Source organism: Raphanus sativus, chromosome 9, assembly GCF_000801105.2.
Source record: "Raphanus sativus cultivar WK10039 chromosome 9, ASM80110v3, whole genome shotgun sequence".
NCBI lineage: Eukaryota > Viridiplantae > Streptophyta > Magnoliopsida > Brassicales > Brassicaceae > Raphanus > Raphanus sativus.
In genome coordinates, this window is record NC_079519.1 from 32,368,014 (window position 1) to 32,383,956 (window position 15,943).

The 15,943-nt window shown below is 37.7% G+C and overlaps 3 protein-coding genes across 3 annotated transcripts; all 3 read right to left on the reverse strand.

Annotated features, from left to right (window-relative positions):
• Positions 1–118: 118 nt before the first annotated feature.
• On the reverse strand, positions 119–1,972 carry LOC108827834 (eukaryotic peptide chain release factor subunit 1-3). The gene is made up of 2 exons (XM_018601334.2): positions 1,816–1,972; positions 119–1,661 (listed from the first exon to the last, which is right to left on the reverse strand). The coding sequence occupies exon 2, from the start codon at positions 1,641–1,643 to the stop codon at positions 336–338; it is 1,308 nt and encodes a 435-aa protein (XP_018456836.1). The 5' UTR covers positions 1,644–1,661; positions 1,816–1,972; the 3' UTR covers positions 119–335.
• A 5,864-nt stretch (positions 1,973–7,836) lies between these two features.
• Positions 7,837–10,003, reverse strand: LOC108827833 (uncharacterized). The gene has a single exon (XM_018601333.2). The coding sequence runs from the start codon at positions 9,855–9,857 to the stop codon at positions 8,028–8,030; it is 1,830 nt and encodes a 609-aa protein (XP_018456835.1). The 5' UTR covers positions 9,858–10,003; the 3' UTR covers positions 7,837–8,027.
• Positions 10,004–12,629: 2,626 nt separating this feature from the next.
• Positions 12,630–15,431, reverse strand: LOC108828476 (inorganic phosphate transporter 2-1, chloroplastic). Its single transcript, XM_018602183.2, is given in 4 exon segments — positions 12,630–13,671; positions 13,877–14,068; positions 14,322–14,461; positions 14,464–15,431. Coding segments are annotated over 4 exon segments (1,719 nt in total). The 5' UTR covers positions 15,026–15,431; the 3' UTR covers positions 12,630–12,846.
• Between the last annotated feature and the right edge of the window lie 512 nt (positions 15,432–15,943).

The following is a 15,943-nucleotide window of genomic DNA, read 5'->3' on the forward strand; positions in this document are numbered from 1 at the left end:
TTCGCCTCATTTTTGATTTTGGGCTTCTTTCTTAAATGTGTGTGGTCACAGACTCGCACTCAAGTAAAAAAGATAAGGCTTACTTACTATTTGTCTGAATATGAAGTTAATGTCAAAAGATCACAAAAATTTCAGATAAAAAAGTTTAAATTTCTCATACATTTTAACATCATTGTTTTTCAGAAACACACATAAGAGACAGACATTAAAATCATGTAGAACCTTTTGAAAAAAGGAAGACATTACAGAGACAGTAAAAGGTAAAAAAAAAACATTCTTTCTTTCTTTCTTTCTTTCTTTTTCCCCAAAATCCTTCTTTGAGATCTTACACCACTTTAATCTGAATCTCCATAAACTTCCCCATCTGATAGCTCGTCAAAAGTCCTCATATCAAGCTGGTACCTCAACAACCCACCAATCCCACCAAAACCCCTACAGAACTGTGACCCTTCTTGCGACTTGTTAGTCACGAACTCAAGCGTACAACCAAAACGTTTATACTCATTAGCAAACCACTCAAGCAGAGGCATCTTCTCCACAACTTCCAACTCAGCATTGCTCTCCGCATCATGAAAATTGCTCTGATCATTCTCCTGATCCTTCCCCAGATGCTTAATCACAATCTCCCCGGTTGCGTTGTTCTTCAACTCATACCTATTGATATCAAGATTCTCCCAAACAATAAGAGTCTCAACAGCACCCATGTCTAACGCCTTTAGAGTATCATCAACCCCGAATACGTACTTCCCGGTGTCTTGACTGATCTCCTCAAAGTACTTCCCGATAAGCTTCTTCTCCTGAATGAACTTCACATTGGAGAGAATCTCAGCAGAGAGCTCAATCGCTTGGTTGAAACCGTTCTCCCCACCGTAAGAGACATCAACCACGTTGAGTATCTTAGCCTGAAGACGAGGGTCAAAGAGCTCAGACTGGCTCAACTCTGTCTTGAAATCGGCCGAACCGGCGAGGATCAGACCAGAGACATTAGGCTGGCTCGTCGCCGGATTGATGTAAAACTGAGTAGCGAGCTCAGCCGTCTTCCTCACGTAGTTATGCCTCTTCTCCATCCTAAGCCTCGCGAACCGAAGCGCGGACTGCCCTCCTCTCCCATGCTTCTTGGGGAGATCAACAGTGAACTTATGAAGCACCTCCCTCGTGTTCCCACTCAAAGTACCGAACAGAGTCCCGTTCCCGTCCATGACGATGAACCCGAACTTATCATCAGACTCGAGAAGCTCGTTGAGAGGCTCGGTGTGGAACTTGTTGTCGCAGAGGTAGAGGGAGGCGTTGATGGGCTTGAAAGGCTCGAAGTCGATGGTGACTTTCTTCTCCTTGCCGTCGTCGGTGACGATGGTGCCGGTGTAGAGGACGAGGCCGTTGGGTGGGACTTTGTTGTAAAGCTTGAGCCTTTGCTGAGCGGAGGTGATGGCGGAGAGGACTGACTGGCGGTTCACTCGGCTCTTGATGTTCGAGGCCGTTCCGTACTCGTCGGCGAGCATCTTGGTGACGCGTGCCACTTGGTCTCGCGGTGGCATTATGAGTGAGATCATGCTCGTTCCGTTGCCTCGAGCGCTTTCGAGGCCTTTGATTAGTTTCTTGATTTTCCAGATCTCGATGTTCTTGTCTGATTCTTGTTCCGCCATTTTTTTTTTTTGGTTTGCCTGTGAGAAGACAACAAAAAAAATCGAAACTTTAGGAAAGTTAAGGATCAGATTGAGTAAACGAGGAAAGGGGGGTTTGATTGAATCTAAGCAGGCCAGACCCAGATTGAGATTAACGGAAAGATGGAAACTTTGAGATCGATTCGATGCGTACCTGTATGTATCAGCGAATCTCGCACTCTCGCAGCAGCTTCTCGACGAAGAAATGCAACTTCTTTAGGGCTTATCTATCTACTTGGTTTCCCGACGAACACGTGAGTCTCACGTGAAGGCATGCAGTAACTTTTGATTTTTTTTTTCTTCTTTTATTTACCGTGGGACGTAGTAGGACTATCTGAGGATCGACTGTTCGGTTTTGTACACTAGTCTAACTTCGAACAAAAAAAATATAATTTTATAATAATTATATTACTTTTGTACAAGTTCGTAAAAGACAATAGATAGAAACTAGAAATCAATTATATTCTTCGTATACGAAAGAAAAAAACAATCATCCTCTAGCACAAGAATTTTTGTTGTTGTCATCTTTAATATCTTAATGCAAGAGGGTTAATTACTAAGTTTCCAAAAGAAGACAAAAACCATAATCAATATATATATATATATACTATACTAAAAGGCAAATACTCTCAAAGGAGAGAGTGTCCAACTCATCAAATTAATTCAGCTAATTATATTTTTCCAAATTGCCATGTCATTTTTCATTGCAAAAAAAAAAGAGAACAAACCTGGATCATTAATTTATTAAACCCTATCGACGGTATACGATGCTTCTCCTTCTTCCTTCGATGTCTACTTTTGCTGGCTAAGAAAACCATACGTCAGGCGTTTCACTATATATCTTCATCTTATTTTCCATCTTCTGCTTTAATACACCGTTTGAGCTTCATAATATATTTAGTCACCACTCTTACAAAACCCTTCAGTTGAAGAGAAGCTCCTAAAACCTTACAATAACCTAAAAAATCAAACGACTGTCAATTGATGAGTCTATCAATAGTCAAATTAATATGTTGCTACGATGTATATACAAAAGTGGAATCATCGATGTAATCCATCTGAAGGAATGTACCGTCCCCGGATTATGCCATGTACGTAATCCATCTGAAACTGGTACGATCATCGAACTAGAGTTTTAATCCTTGAAGAACAGGTGCAGCTTCCTATTTTCCTCCTGTTTTTAATACTTTTTTCTTTTGTCTGTTTTTAATATTTTAGAAAATTTGTTATCTATGTAGTCTATTCACCCACTACTGTATATACACCCACAAAATACTTTGGTTTCTGTATTTTAATCTTATTGTTATTATGTTTGTGCTCTGTTGAATGTGTTGGTTTGTGCAGAACAAGTTGCAGAGTTTAGATTTTGGCTGGAAAAGACTCACATGTCCTTCAAAATTTGAGTCTGACAGTCATGGAGCGTGCAAAGGTTTTAAGAGAGATCCATGGGAGTCAATCTTCCAGCCAGGCGTTCTTTCTTCTCTATAGAAACATCATTTACTGTTCCTGATATTGACTAATCTCTTTTGGTTTTCTTTGTTTATTGTATGAACAGGTTACAGAGTTTAAATGCCTCTTCAAGTCATCGGCCAACATCAAAGAATGAATACTTGTGTGTGCCTGTTATAAACCAATACAGAACACTAAAGCTTTGATGCTACAGCCGCTTGGTCACAGTGCACCAGCATTGTAAGGATCCTAGGTCAATTTCAAATACCATTATCTGTCTTTATTCGTTGTCTTAAAAATATGATATACTAACTTTTCTTTTTATGTTCTGTATATAATACTCTCTTCGGTTATAACACTAAATATAAGGTCAAACTTTCTTTTGCTAAGTTTTTATATTCATCAACACTTTCTCAGATCACTGAAATCCTTTTTGTGTTTTTTTTTTTGTTTTGGTCACTGTCAGCATATATGCCTCTATAACAAGTCTAATATTATTTGGTTTGTGTCATTCTTAAATGTCTACGTTAAATTTATAGCTAATATAGTTCTGTTTAGTCAAACTTTAGTTTTTTCTCTTAACTCTGCTGGGTGGGTTTCTTTGGTTTTAGAGTAATAAAAAGGCTGATACTTCAGTTGAGAAAGGGAAAGACGTCTAAATTCAGGCTATAAAAATGTCCCCAAGTGTTGGGATTATTCCAGGAAAGCAACTCTTCTTCTCATTTCCCTCCCTTGAGCTGTTGTCTGCTTGGTTCACTGATAATATTTTTCAATTGTTACCATATCTCATTTGCTTTATAACCTCAGGATTGCATGGTCATGCAAAGGAGTACAGTCTTTTATGATTCCTGGTGGAATTTAAGATCTAAGCATCCTTCATTTCCAGGTTATCATCAATGCATATCTATTTATAGTCTTTCATGTTTATTCAAAATGTATAATGTATGTCATAATGAGGATGTACAAATTGCTACTACTGTCCTCTAGTTTAGAAAGAAAAGGATTCTTACTGTACATTATATTTTTGTGGACAATACATGAGAAAACAGCATGCTTGCTAAACAGGTGATCGTTGTTCCTTTTTATTTTATTTTTTTCTAAGTGTTTCACAATTATTTACCTATTGATTCCACTGTTTTACTCCACAATTATTTACCTAACGTTACTTTAGGCAACCATCCATCCACTTTCGACACCAGTACTTTTTTCAAAAAACATTATTAGCTTCTTTTGATTGGTATAGTCATGTGCCTTCAGCTTTGTCCATTTAGTATAAGGTTCTCTTATGGATTAACTTGAATTGTCTTTATTCGTTGTCTTAAAAATATGATATACTAACTTTTCTTTTTATGTTCTGTGTATAATACTCTCTTCGGTTATAACACTAAATATAAGGTCAAACTTTCTTTTGCTAAGTTTTTATATTCATCAGCACTTTCTCAGATCACTGAAATCCTTTTTGTGTTTTTTTTTTGTTTTGGTCACTGTCAGCATATATGCCTCTATAACAAGTCTAATATTATTTGGTTTGTGCCATTCTTAAATGTCTACGTTAAATTTATAGCTAATATAGTTCTGTTTATTCCAGGAAAGCAACTCTTCTTCCCATTTCCCTCCCTTGAGCTGTTGTCTGCTTGGTTCACTGATAATATTTTTTTCAATTGTTACCATATCTCATTTGCTTTATAACCTCAGGATTGCATGGTCATGCAAAGGAGTACAGTCTTTTATGATTCCTGGTGGAATTTAAGATCTAAGCATCCTTCATTTCCAGGTTATCATCGATGCATATCTATTTATAGTCTTTCATGTTTATTCAAAATGTATAATGTATGTCATAATGAGGATGTACAAATTACTACTACTGTCCTCATAGTTTAGAAAGAAAAGGATTCTTACTGTACATTATATTTTTGTGGACAATACATGAGAAAACAGCATGCTTGCTAAACAGGTGATCGTTGTTCCTTTTTATTTTATTTTTTCTAAGTGTTTCACAATTATTTACCTATTGTAGGATTCCACTGTTTTACTCCACAATTATTTACCTAACGTTACTTTAGGCAACCATCCATCCACTTTCGACACCAGTACTTTTTTCAAAAAACATTATTAGCTTCTTTTGATTGGTATAGTCATGTGCCTTCAGCTTTGTCCATTTAGTATAAGGTTCTCTTATAGATTAACTTGAATTGTCTCTTCATAATCATGGTCTGTTTAAAAATACACTGCACATAAATAGCCAGGAGACATGCATCTTATTTGAGTCTAATTGAGAATTGAGAAAGTGCATACTTTTTTACTTTGTTTGCAAATATCATATTAAAAATGTAATACTCCCTCTGTTTTTTAAAGATCTATGTTCTAGGAAAAAAATTTGTTTTAAAAAAATACATTTTTTACTTTTTCAATGTATTATTTAATAAAAATCTGTTAACTTCAAGAAAATTAATTGTGTTTATTGAATTTTTATTGGTTAAAAATTATAGAAAATTGTTATTCACAAAAATCAATGCATTTTTAATGTGATTTCTTAATATATGTGAAAAGTCTAAAATATGTATCTTTAAAAAACAGAGGGAGTAATATTTAAGACTTTAAGGATTTTCGAGATCATTAGCCATAGTAAACTCTGAGGTGATTATGTCGCCTTTTATCAACACACTGCTCACCGGTATGCCCAAGTCACAGCTTACCCTTTTCTCTGATGAGAAGGATCTCCATGCCAATTCCAGCTGTTTATAAAGTCTACCTTGCATAAAGATCAGATGAGCATAGATTCTTTGTGGCGGTTCTTGATTTAAGCTTTGTTTTGGATGGGAAAGGTTATTTGCAGAGAACTCGCTTGAAATTCACAGCTGCTTGCTTCCCGATACCAACAGTCTCTGTTAGTTTCACTTCAATGGGATCAGCAACCATAGGACATGGAGATAGAAATTACTTTGTTCACAGAAAAATGCATTTCGAATCACCTCAGTGTCCTGGAGTTGCGCACAGTGAGCTATGATGAGGTTAGGAATTTGATTAAGTGGAGGAAGAATTTTGAGAATGTAACGTTGTGCTTATTATGTTTGGTTCCAGACAGCTCTTGCATGGAGAATGTTCTACGGACAAATATTCAAAAATGTTTTCGTTTTGTCCTTAGGAAAAACTTGATCTAAACGTTTAATAAGCTAACTAGAGAAACTTTTCTACAATCGTAGTTCCAACATGTTGGTTCACAATGTGAGCTTGGTAACTGTATTCTGTGTTACTTATATATTTCAGGCAACTATTAATCCATCAGCGCATATGGTTTCTGTTTGTTGCAGATGATAATAGTTCTTAACTACTAGAATTTACCTAAAGCCGTGACATAATGAAGGTTTGGACTGCAGAAAAAATATTCATTAAGTTGTTAAAGCGGAGAGCTTTAGTATATTTGGTTCAGTTTCGTTTGCATGGGTATATTAACATCATGGAATCCCTTCTCAAGAACTGAGTCATGGATAACACTGAGACCAGATGCAAGTTCCGACCTTTATTCGGTTCATGTGGAATTGTACAAGAAAAACATTGGGCCAATATGACGGTTAATTTTTAATTTAATTACAAGGAAGCCACAAAGAAGAGCCATAAAACTGCTTTGGTGGTATGCAGCTCAGAAGTATTCCATGTCTCAAAATGCATTTTTGCGGGCTTTTTCGAGGAAGAACCACTTGACGGAATCTATAAGAATAAAATTCTCTCTTTACTAAATAAAATAGAAAATAATTATATATAAAATTAATATTAGATAGTATATTAAACTTTGGAAATGAACCAAGAGAGTTAAATACAAATAGAACATAAAAAGTATAACAAATTAAAAACTACGTTTGAATTTGTTCCCATGTGTTTTTGTGATAAAATTTCAACATTTTAACTAAAAAGACCGAAACTGTTAATACAATTGGCACTAATAGTTTTTTTGTCATCATATAATTAACACCGATAAATTTGTAAAACTTTGTAAGCTTCAAATATAAATTTCAAAATAAAAGATAAAAATGCTTAAATTTTTTTTAAAATAACTCAATTCATTTTCCGTGTATTTATTACGTTATTTTTGTTGTTTTACGGTTACATAAAACACGTAAATTTGCTTTACAATAACATAAATTATGTGACACAATTGAAAAAAAAAACTCAAAATTAAATTTGGAAATATTACAAAATATTCAATTTAAATTGGTAGCAAAACAACTGTTCTAAATTAAGTTATAAATAATGTATTACACGAAGTTATATATAAATAAAACAAATTCAAAATACATAATCCGCGCTAGTAATACTAATTTTCCAAAAGAACAAAAACCAGAGCTGGTGTTTGGTGAGTTAATGTTACTAGTATTACTTATAGTTGAATTTGATGAAATCTACGCAATTTTGTAGAAAAAAATGGAGTACAGAATATCGGTTACAAAATAAAATAATGAAAAGTCTACATTTTTTTTGAATAAACCTATTTTCTAAGTATAAATAGAGAAGATTTTTAGTTTGAAAAAGTCTTAAATGAAAATTGGAATACACTAAAGTAAAGTGGAATTAGAAAATCTCTGTACTCATTTGTCCCATAAATTTTTATTTTCACTTCAAAATAGAATGAAATTGGAAATACTCAATAGACCACTATTTTCCTGATTAACTTTAGTGGCTTATTCATTTACACTTAAACTGTAGTTTAAAAACACTAGAAATTTTGAAATCACACAGAGCAAAGCTATTTTTATTTTTACCCTTTCCATATTTGTTTTCGTTTTTACTTACAATGGAGGATTTGATCATTCAAATGATCAGAAAACCAGAGATTTCACTTTTGCTCTGTCCCTGTAATAATCTAACAATGGAGTTTCTGTCTGTACCAGAACCCAAACAAACCGTAAACCATGTTTGCTTTCAAGGACCAGCATAGGATAGCATCTGACTATGACTTCCTGCATTATATAAACTTAACTGATACACCGCTTTCGACACAAGCTCTCTCAACTCCGGGTTCTGCAGACTCGCCAACCGTTCCGCACCTTCGAGCACCGTCAGAACCTTAGCCTGTTCCAACTGCTCATGGTTACTAGCATTCATCGAAAGGTAACACAGCAGAACAAGACACTGCAACTGCACTTGCTGCTCGAAGTTCCTTATCAGCTTCATCAGCAACGGCACCGCACCGTACTCTATTATGTTCTTGGAATGCTCCGCGCAGAGGAAGTTCTCAGGACATACAAACTTCTGTAACGAAACCACAGCTGTTATCGCCACTTCTTGGTTGCTGCTACCTAGCTTCTCCACCAAGGGCTGGACCATCCTCGTCTCTCTCGCCGGGAACGTCCTGGCTAACGAACCTATAGACCGAATCGCCGGTATTTTCAAAACCGGGCTATCAATCTCTTTGATTATCCACATCATCTGGTCGATGACGGCTTTGGCAGCAGGTGAGTTAGTCTTGAAAGCTGCTCGTCTAAGGTCGGCATTGGACTCAGCAGCAGAAGCTATCTCCATCAACGTCATCAAGCAATTATACCGCAACTCTCCATCTTCTTTCTCCACGATCTTAGCCAGAGAAAGCAACCCTTTCGTCTCGGTGATCCTCCTACTGTTCGCTACATTCCCTCTAGCGAGCATCCACAAAGCCTCCGCGCAGTTAACCTTAAGCTCGTGTTTCACTTCAGGACTCTCGTTGTCCCTCTCCTTCTTCAAAGCTCTACTTCCACTACCACCACCACCGCCGATCTCGCTATACACATTCGACTTAGAACTCTTGTAAACTCTCAAAACCGGATCTTTAACAAGAGAGTGAATGCTACTATGCTTACTCGGTTGTTGTTCATGACCATCCGCAAAGACGTCCAGCGAAAGCGAAGTCACGAGAGGCTTAATCACACTCTGCCTCGCGAACTCCTCTTGAGCTACCGCATCGTGCTCCGCCATCCTCGCCACCAATGTAGCTACTTTGGTCTGAACCCTAACCGGAGAATCGCCGAGAACTTGGACTATGACCGGAACACCGAGCTCGTTAACTATACACCTAACCTTATCCTCATCGCAAGCCAAAAGCTTTAACACATTAGCAGCAGAGACTTGCCCCTCGGGACACGACCCATCCTTGAGAAGCCTCAGCAACGGAGGCACACCTCCTTCGTCCACGATAATCTTCTTGTTCCTGTCGTTGTCTCCGGCGAGAGAGGCGAGCTGGCTCGCGGCGTCGATCTTATCCACAACCTTCCCCATCTGCACCGAAGCCACAAGCGACCAAACCCACGGGAGAATCGGGTCGTTGGTGGCGATCGGCGGAAGCGTGATCACGACCCCTCCTCCGTTACCGTCGCCGTCGCCGTCGAAAACGCTCAGCAGCCACTTCACGTCGCCGTTAGAGGACTCGAGAAAGTTGACGACTTTACGAAAGTCCGCCGCGTTGATGATGGTGAAGACTCGCCGGAGGACGTTGTTGTGTCTCCTGCACTTGCGTACGAGGGAAAGCGCTCTGTCCAGATTCTTCCTGACGTCGGCGAGGACTCTCCGGATCGGGCGGTCGTAGAGCTGCTGCTGCTGGGAGGAGGCGGCCGCGAGGCGGACGAGGGTGCGGAGCATCTGCGCGAGGCGATCAGCTTGCTTGCCGACCTCGCCGCACTCTGTTTTGAAGGATTTGGCTTCGTCGACGGAGACGCGGAGGCGCTCCGCCGTGATGAGGGAGGTAGAGAGCTCGTCTCCGATTCGGCTCTCTTCTTCCATTTTAAGAAATAAAAAAGGTGGAACCTTTCTTTATCGAGCAATCGAAAGGTTTGATTTTTTGGACGACTGTGAGTTTTAACTATCGTCGTCTTCTTCTTCTTCGCTATTTCTCTAGTGGGAAGGTTTCGTGGAAAACTAGTCAAGTTCCGTTTTTTGGTTTTTTCTACGGTTTTGATTTGACCGGCGCGTGATGTGCACGGCTTGTTTGTGGTCTTTTAGGTAATAATTAATTAATGCGTGGAAAGAAAAAAGGAAGAAAGCGTTGATGAAGTTAATGGAACGCCCGTGTGGTGTATAGTTCGAGATTTAACAGACATTCTTTTTTTTTTTTTTGCTAAAATTTAACAGACATTCTTGTCAAATATGACACTAATCATAGTTTATTGGATTTAGCTTGTACGTTAATTATTTTTTTTTTGTAAGAAAACGTTTCAGAGAAAGGCTCTATATAAACTATACATGCATAAATAATGCAACTTTTTTCTTTGAAAATTTCATTATATTTTTTTTTTGGAAAAAAGGCTTTCAATTAAAGCATAAATATTACAAAGATAAGACTCGAGTCTGAAATAAAGTTTGCACGAAACAGGTTTTTATATTTTTAAATCGATTGTACAATAAACATTACTTTAGGACGGTGTAACTATAATTTGTACTTCTATTATTTTTATAAATATCTATCCTTAAACTCTCAAGTGGACATCAGAGTTCAGAGGTTATAGATATCGGTTAATTAAAGACAAAAAGACAAAAAAAAAACAGATAATAACATTTAAATAGAAAGAAAAATCAACCATTATACTTGAACATTCAAGTATAATTTGTACTTAAATACTCATAAAATAGATATAAATAACAATTACTTCATCTGTACCATTTTAAGTGGTGTTTAAGATTTCTACACAAAGATTAAGAAAATACAAATTTCTATGCAATTTATTTTGGTTACATAAAATTGCATTAAATAAAATCAGTCTAACCAATAAGAAAAACATGTAGTATTTTGTAATTGGTTGAAAGTTTCAATTGACATTAAATTTTATCCAGAAATGTGAGAACATCACTTATAATGGAACAAAATAAAAATGCTTAAACATCACTTAAAATGGTACAGATGGAGTATAAAATCATGGATATAACAATTTAATAATCTGAAATGAAATAATAAATCAATACAAACACTAAGTAAAGTGAACAACTTAACAAACACATAGTTTCAAAAAAAAAACTTAACAAACATAAGTCTGAAAGATAGAGAACCAAATAAGCTACATAAGAAAAGATCGAGAACCAATTTTATCTTTGTGCAATGCTATTTAAATTTAGATACGCAATGTCCTAATTTTTGTTTCATGTCCTTTGAAAGTCTCCACGTCTAGACTTTTGTGACTGTCCAAGTGTGAACGACTTTAAGAGTCCATTAATTCATTAGTCAACTGTCTTTGGTTGTGACTTGTGAGAAGCTGAAAAGGCAGGGGTCGCTGTGGGAGCTGGATGGTACGCGATATGGTATATCGCATGCTATTTCTTGTGAAGTGGATGGATGGTACGCTCAGCAGCCACTTCATGTTAGGAGCTGGATGGTACGCTCAGCAGTCTAAAAAAACTCTATTAGAGAGGTATATATTAGAGCAAATTCACTTCTATAATAGAAATTTTTTATTTTATAAAAAAATATACAAATAAAAATAGAAATGAATTGGAGATCTAAGTCAACAATATTTAAAATGGATACTTTATTTTCAAAGTAAAACCTTCGATGCTTCTAATGCAGCCGATGTATGTATTGCCGGTTGCAGAGCAAGACCGAAAGTTTTATGAGACAATATTAAATTTATCTTCAATTTATAGGAGAGAAGAAATTTCACTATTAAAATCATATAATACTCAAATAAGTAATGGAAAAACAATTATTTCAGTATTTCATAAGGGGCAGCTGCTCTCTTACTCCCTACCTCCCTTTGCCACTGTGTGAGTGTGTGTTGCAATGGCTGATCATATGTGTCATATCTGGCATTCTCTAAACATCCCAGCGAACAAAATAGGCCTCTCTTGCATCTTAGTATACAGACTCAGGGCAACGGTTGTCACACTTTAGGCAGATAGGTCGAGTGTTACTACTATTACAAACGACTTCCTCGTTTTTTAAATTAAAGTTGAATGTATAGCCACATTTGATATGGCCAGAGGATCAAAGGTGCTCAAAAATGGTTATAAGTTAAGTTCAGTAAGCTTTTTAAAATATTGATTTCCAGGTCGGTTCGATAAGTACAGTTTTGCAAAAACAAATAAATAATAATAAGCATATTTGAAACTAAACTAACTAGAAAACTTGAAAATTAATCTAACTAATCAAAAACTGAAAACAAACCAAATTTAACCAAAAATTTCGAGTTTTTTTGTTTTAAAATTGACCTATAACTGAAACAAAAAATAGGTCTGTTAAATTCGTCATAATTTTAAAACCGAAATAGTCAAGAATCCAAAAAACCGAAAATGAATTAGCCGAATCGGCTTAACTGGATAAATCGAAACTGCAAGTCTACTTAGATATCAGAATCACAGCGAGACAATAATCTTGACGTGAAAAAATAATAATAATAATCTTGACATGGATGATATCATATGCAAAACAAATTGGAACAAAGAAGTAAAAGTCAACAACATTAAAAAGATTGATTGTTTCGAAGTATCACATACATTCAAAAAAAATCTGTTAAATTCGTTAAAATTTTTAAACCGAAATAATTAAGAACCAAACGAAACCAAACGAAACCAAACCAAACTGATTGAATCGAAACTGCAAGTCTACTTTTAACTATCACACAACAGCGAGGTAGTAGAGTCTCCACAAATAATTTCAGGGTTTTTTTTAAAATCGCGTACCGATAAGTAAACAAGAGAAGAAGATGCACCGATTCATGTTCTTCAAAATCAGACAACCAACCAAAAAAAAAAAAAAAAAAAAAAAAAAGACAACAGAAGAAACTCACAAGACAAAAGACAAGAGCTTGGTGAAAACCCAAGTGTAGATCACAGCGAGTGTCCCTCCGACAGGAATCGTAACTAGCCACGAAGCAACGATCTCTTTCACCGTCTCCGACCTCACGCTATTAAGCCCCCTCGCGAACCCAACTCCCATCACAGCTCCAACTAGCGTATGCGTCGCCGATATCGGAAGCCCTAACTTGGAAGCAAACAAAACCACCGACGCCGCCGCGAACTCCGCCGCGAACCCTCTCGTCGGAGTAAGCTCGGTGATCTTCTTCCCTATCGTCGCGATCACTCTGTACCCCCACATGGTGAGACCAGCGACGATACCGAACCCTCCCCACGCGAGAACGTCCATGGGGATCACGATATCTCCTCCTCCTACTCCCGTAGCTCCTCTCTGGAGGATGCTCAAGGCCGCGGCCAAAGGTCCTATCGCGTTGGAGACGTCGCTGCCTCCGTGTGCGAAGGACATGAAGCAGGCGGAGAGGACTTGCATGTAGCCGAAGACTCCGTAGACTATCTCGAGCTGAGTGTCCGTGGGGCCAGCTATCTCGGAGAGGAAGCCGATGCTTTTTGGCTGGTTCTGCTGCGGTGCGTCTACCGGTTTGGTTTTGGCGAGGAGGTGGCCGAGCTTGTCTCGGATGATTCTGTCGAAGATTATGGCTCCTGCTGCTCCGCAGGCTAGGGCTTGTGACAGAGCTATGGGGAAGATCTTGCTCAGAGGAAACGCGGCGAAAGAAATGCTGGCCACGCCTATGAACACCGCGACGGGAGCTGCTGTTGCCGCTGCTTGTCCCGGGTTTGGTGCACTGTAAACAAACTGCACAGGACAGAAGCTTAAAAGCATGTAGATAACATATAGAATCCTAATGTTCATTAGGTATTGTAGTTACAATATATATATATATATATATATATATATATATATATATATCTATAGCGATTAAATAATACTACTACATATATAGATACTGTAGACATAGTTTGGTCCCTGAGATTGATTTATTTTGATTTGTTGTACTTACTCTTCTGATGCATTTGTAGACAAGAAAGGAGACAAGAGCTCCCATTAGAGGAGAGATGACCCAAGATGAAGCCACTTTAGCTAAAGAGCTCCAGAAAACAGCCCCAGCTCCACCGTAGACTAGTCCAAACCCAACCATTGATCCCACTATACAGTGCGTTGTCGATACTGGCCATCCGTAGTAAGAAGCCACCTGTGAAAATAACAGAGGAAGAAAGCATAACTGTTTTCAGGCACTGCTATTAGGTTCCGTACTTGTATCATTTGTCATTGCCATCCTCAAACGTATTAACCAATGTTTTAATAATCGGTCGATTTTTCTAAACTAATCTTTTCCCTAAGCACTAATCTCATATAGTGTTGAATTCCTAACTATTTCTTGAAAATTGGTATTAATTTTACTAAATCTTTTTCTTGAAACTAGTGAGGAAGAAAGAAAAGATAACCTGTAACCAAGTTCCAGCTGCAGCCAAGGAAGAGAGGAGACCAGCAAAGAGCAACATATCTTTGCCTTGGAACACATTAGCCATGAGGATCCCTTTCTGCATCGTGCTAGTCACGTGAGTTCCCATCAAAAGGGCACCGAGAACTCGAGAACCGCAGCAGTAATCACAGCTTGCCTGATGGTCAGGGCTCCGGATCCAACGGAAGTCCCCATGGCATTGGCCACATCGTTAGCTCCGATGTTCCAAGCCATGTAGAAACCGAAGAGGAGCGTCCCGTAAGAGAGGAGCTTAGTCTTGAGCGCGAGTCCTTGTCCCAGGGATTTCATGAGGAGTGGCAAGGAGAGAGCAGAGAAGGCGATGACTACGGTGATTGCCCTAGCCGTTCTGGACGAAATGTGAAAGGCTTGAGCCATTCCAGAGAAGTCTCCAACAGCTTCTTCTGCATTAACTTTTCCATCTGATTCGTGTTGATGATCGCCATCTCCTTCAGCATAAGAGGAGAAGCTAGCTAAAGGGTAGAGAAGTTTCAGAGGGAATGAAGTGTGTTTCTTGGGAGAAAGGAATAATGGGGCACTGTTCTTCTTGAAGAAAGGAGATTCCTTGGGAGAGAAGCAACCTATAGCTGATCTAGGCACGCAGAGGTGAGAAGTCTTGAGTAGAAGAGAGTGGTTCCTAACGGAAGAGAGACCATGAGGAAGAGTCATGCCTAGGGAAGAGGAGGGAGATTAGATGTGTGGGAATCAAGAGGAGGAAATGAGAATCTAGAAAGATTGGGATATGGGGTATGGATGATGAAGAAGAAGAAGAAGAAGATGATGGCGATGTTGTTGATGAAGATGATGAAAATGGTGTTGCATAATGGGAATTTGATTTCAGGAGAGTAGAGAGAAGTTGTAGTGGTGGCGGCCAGGGGAACGTGAGGTGGAGGTGGGAGGATTGTGTTTGGATGAACTTTGTGTGGTTCTTGTGAAGTGAGAGGGAGGGTGGCTCTTTGAGTTAGGCTTCAGGACATCACAAATGGCCACTTGTAGAAAAAAAGATGTTAAAAAAGTTGGGAATTTTTGTTCTTGGATGGAGTATGAAAAAATCACATTATATAGTTAGGTGGACTTCTAAAGATTTTATATTTAAACGTGTCATGGTTTTTTTTTATTTTTTCTTTACAAATGCCTACCATCTTTTTTTTCTTTTAATGCCTACCATCTTGTTTGAACTTTGAAATAAAAAAGTTCCAAATTTTAGTTTAGTGATGTATTTTTACAAAAAGATTTTTTACCTTTTTAGTTATTACAATACTTATCTAAAATATAGAAACAATATAATTATATAACTTAATTTTAATGAAAAAAAGAAAACACAATTCACAATGTTTTATGATGAAAACACAATGTTCTGCACAAAAGAAATGATGAAACCTATACTATACGTCGATATATTTTAATTTTTGTAAGTCATTTTCAACTTTTTTTTTGTATCTTCTTCGTGATTTTGTATGCCACCTAACTTTTAAACCACATGAATAAATCGATTTAACTAATGTTTGGTGGCACCATCTTCTCTTATGATTATTTTTTCTTCTTGTATTCGAAAAACTTTTTCAGGCCAATATTCTCTCATTTGGG

Coding starts and splice junctions, on each gene's coding strand:
- LOC108827833 (XM_018601333.2), bottom strand. CDS start 9,857: ATGGAAGAAGAGAGCCGAATCGGAGACGAGCTCTCTACCTCCCTCATC.
- LOC108827834 (XM_018601334.2), bottom strand. CDS start 1,643: ATGGCGGAACAAGAATCAGACAAGAACATCGAGATCTGGAAAATCAAG.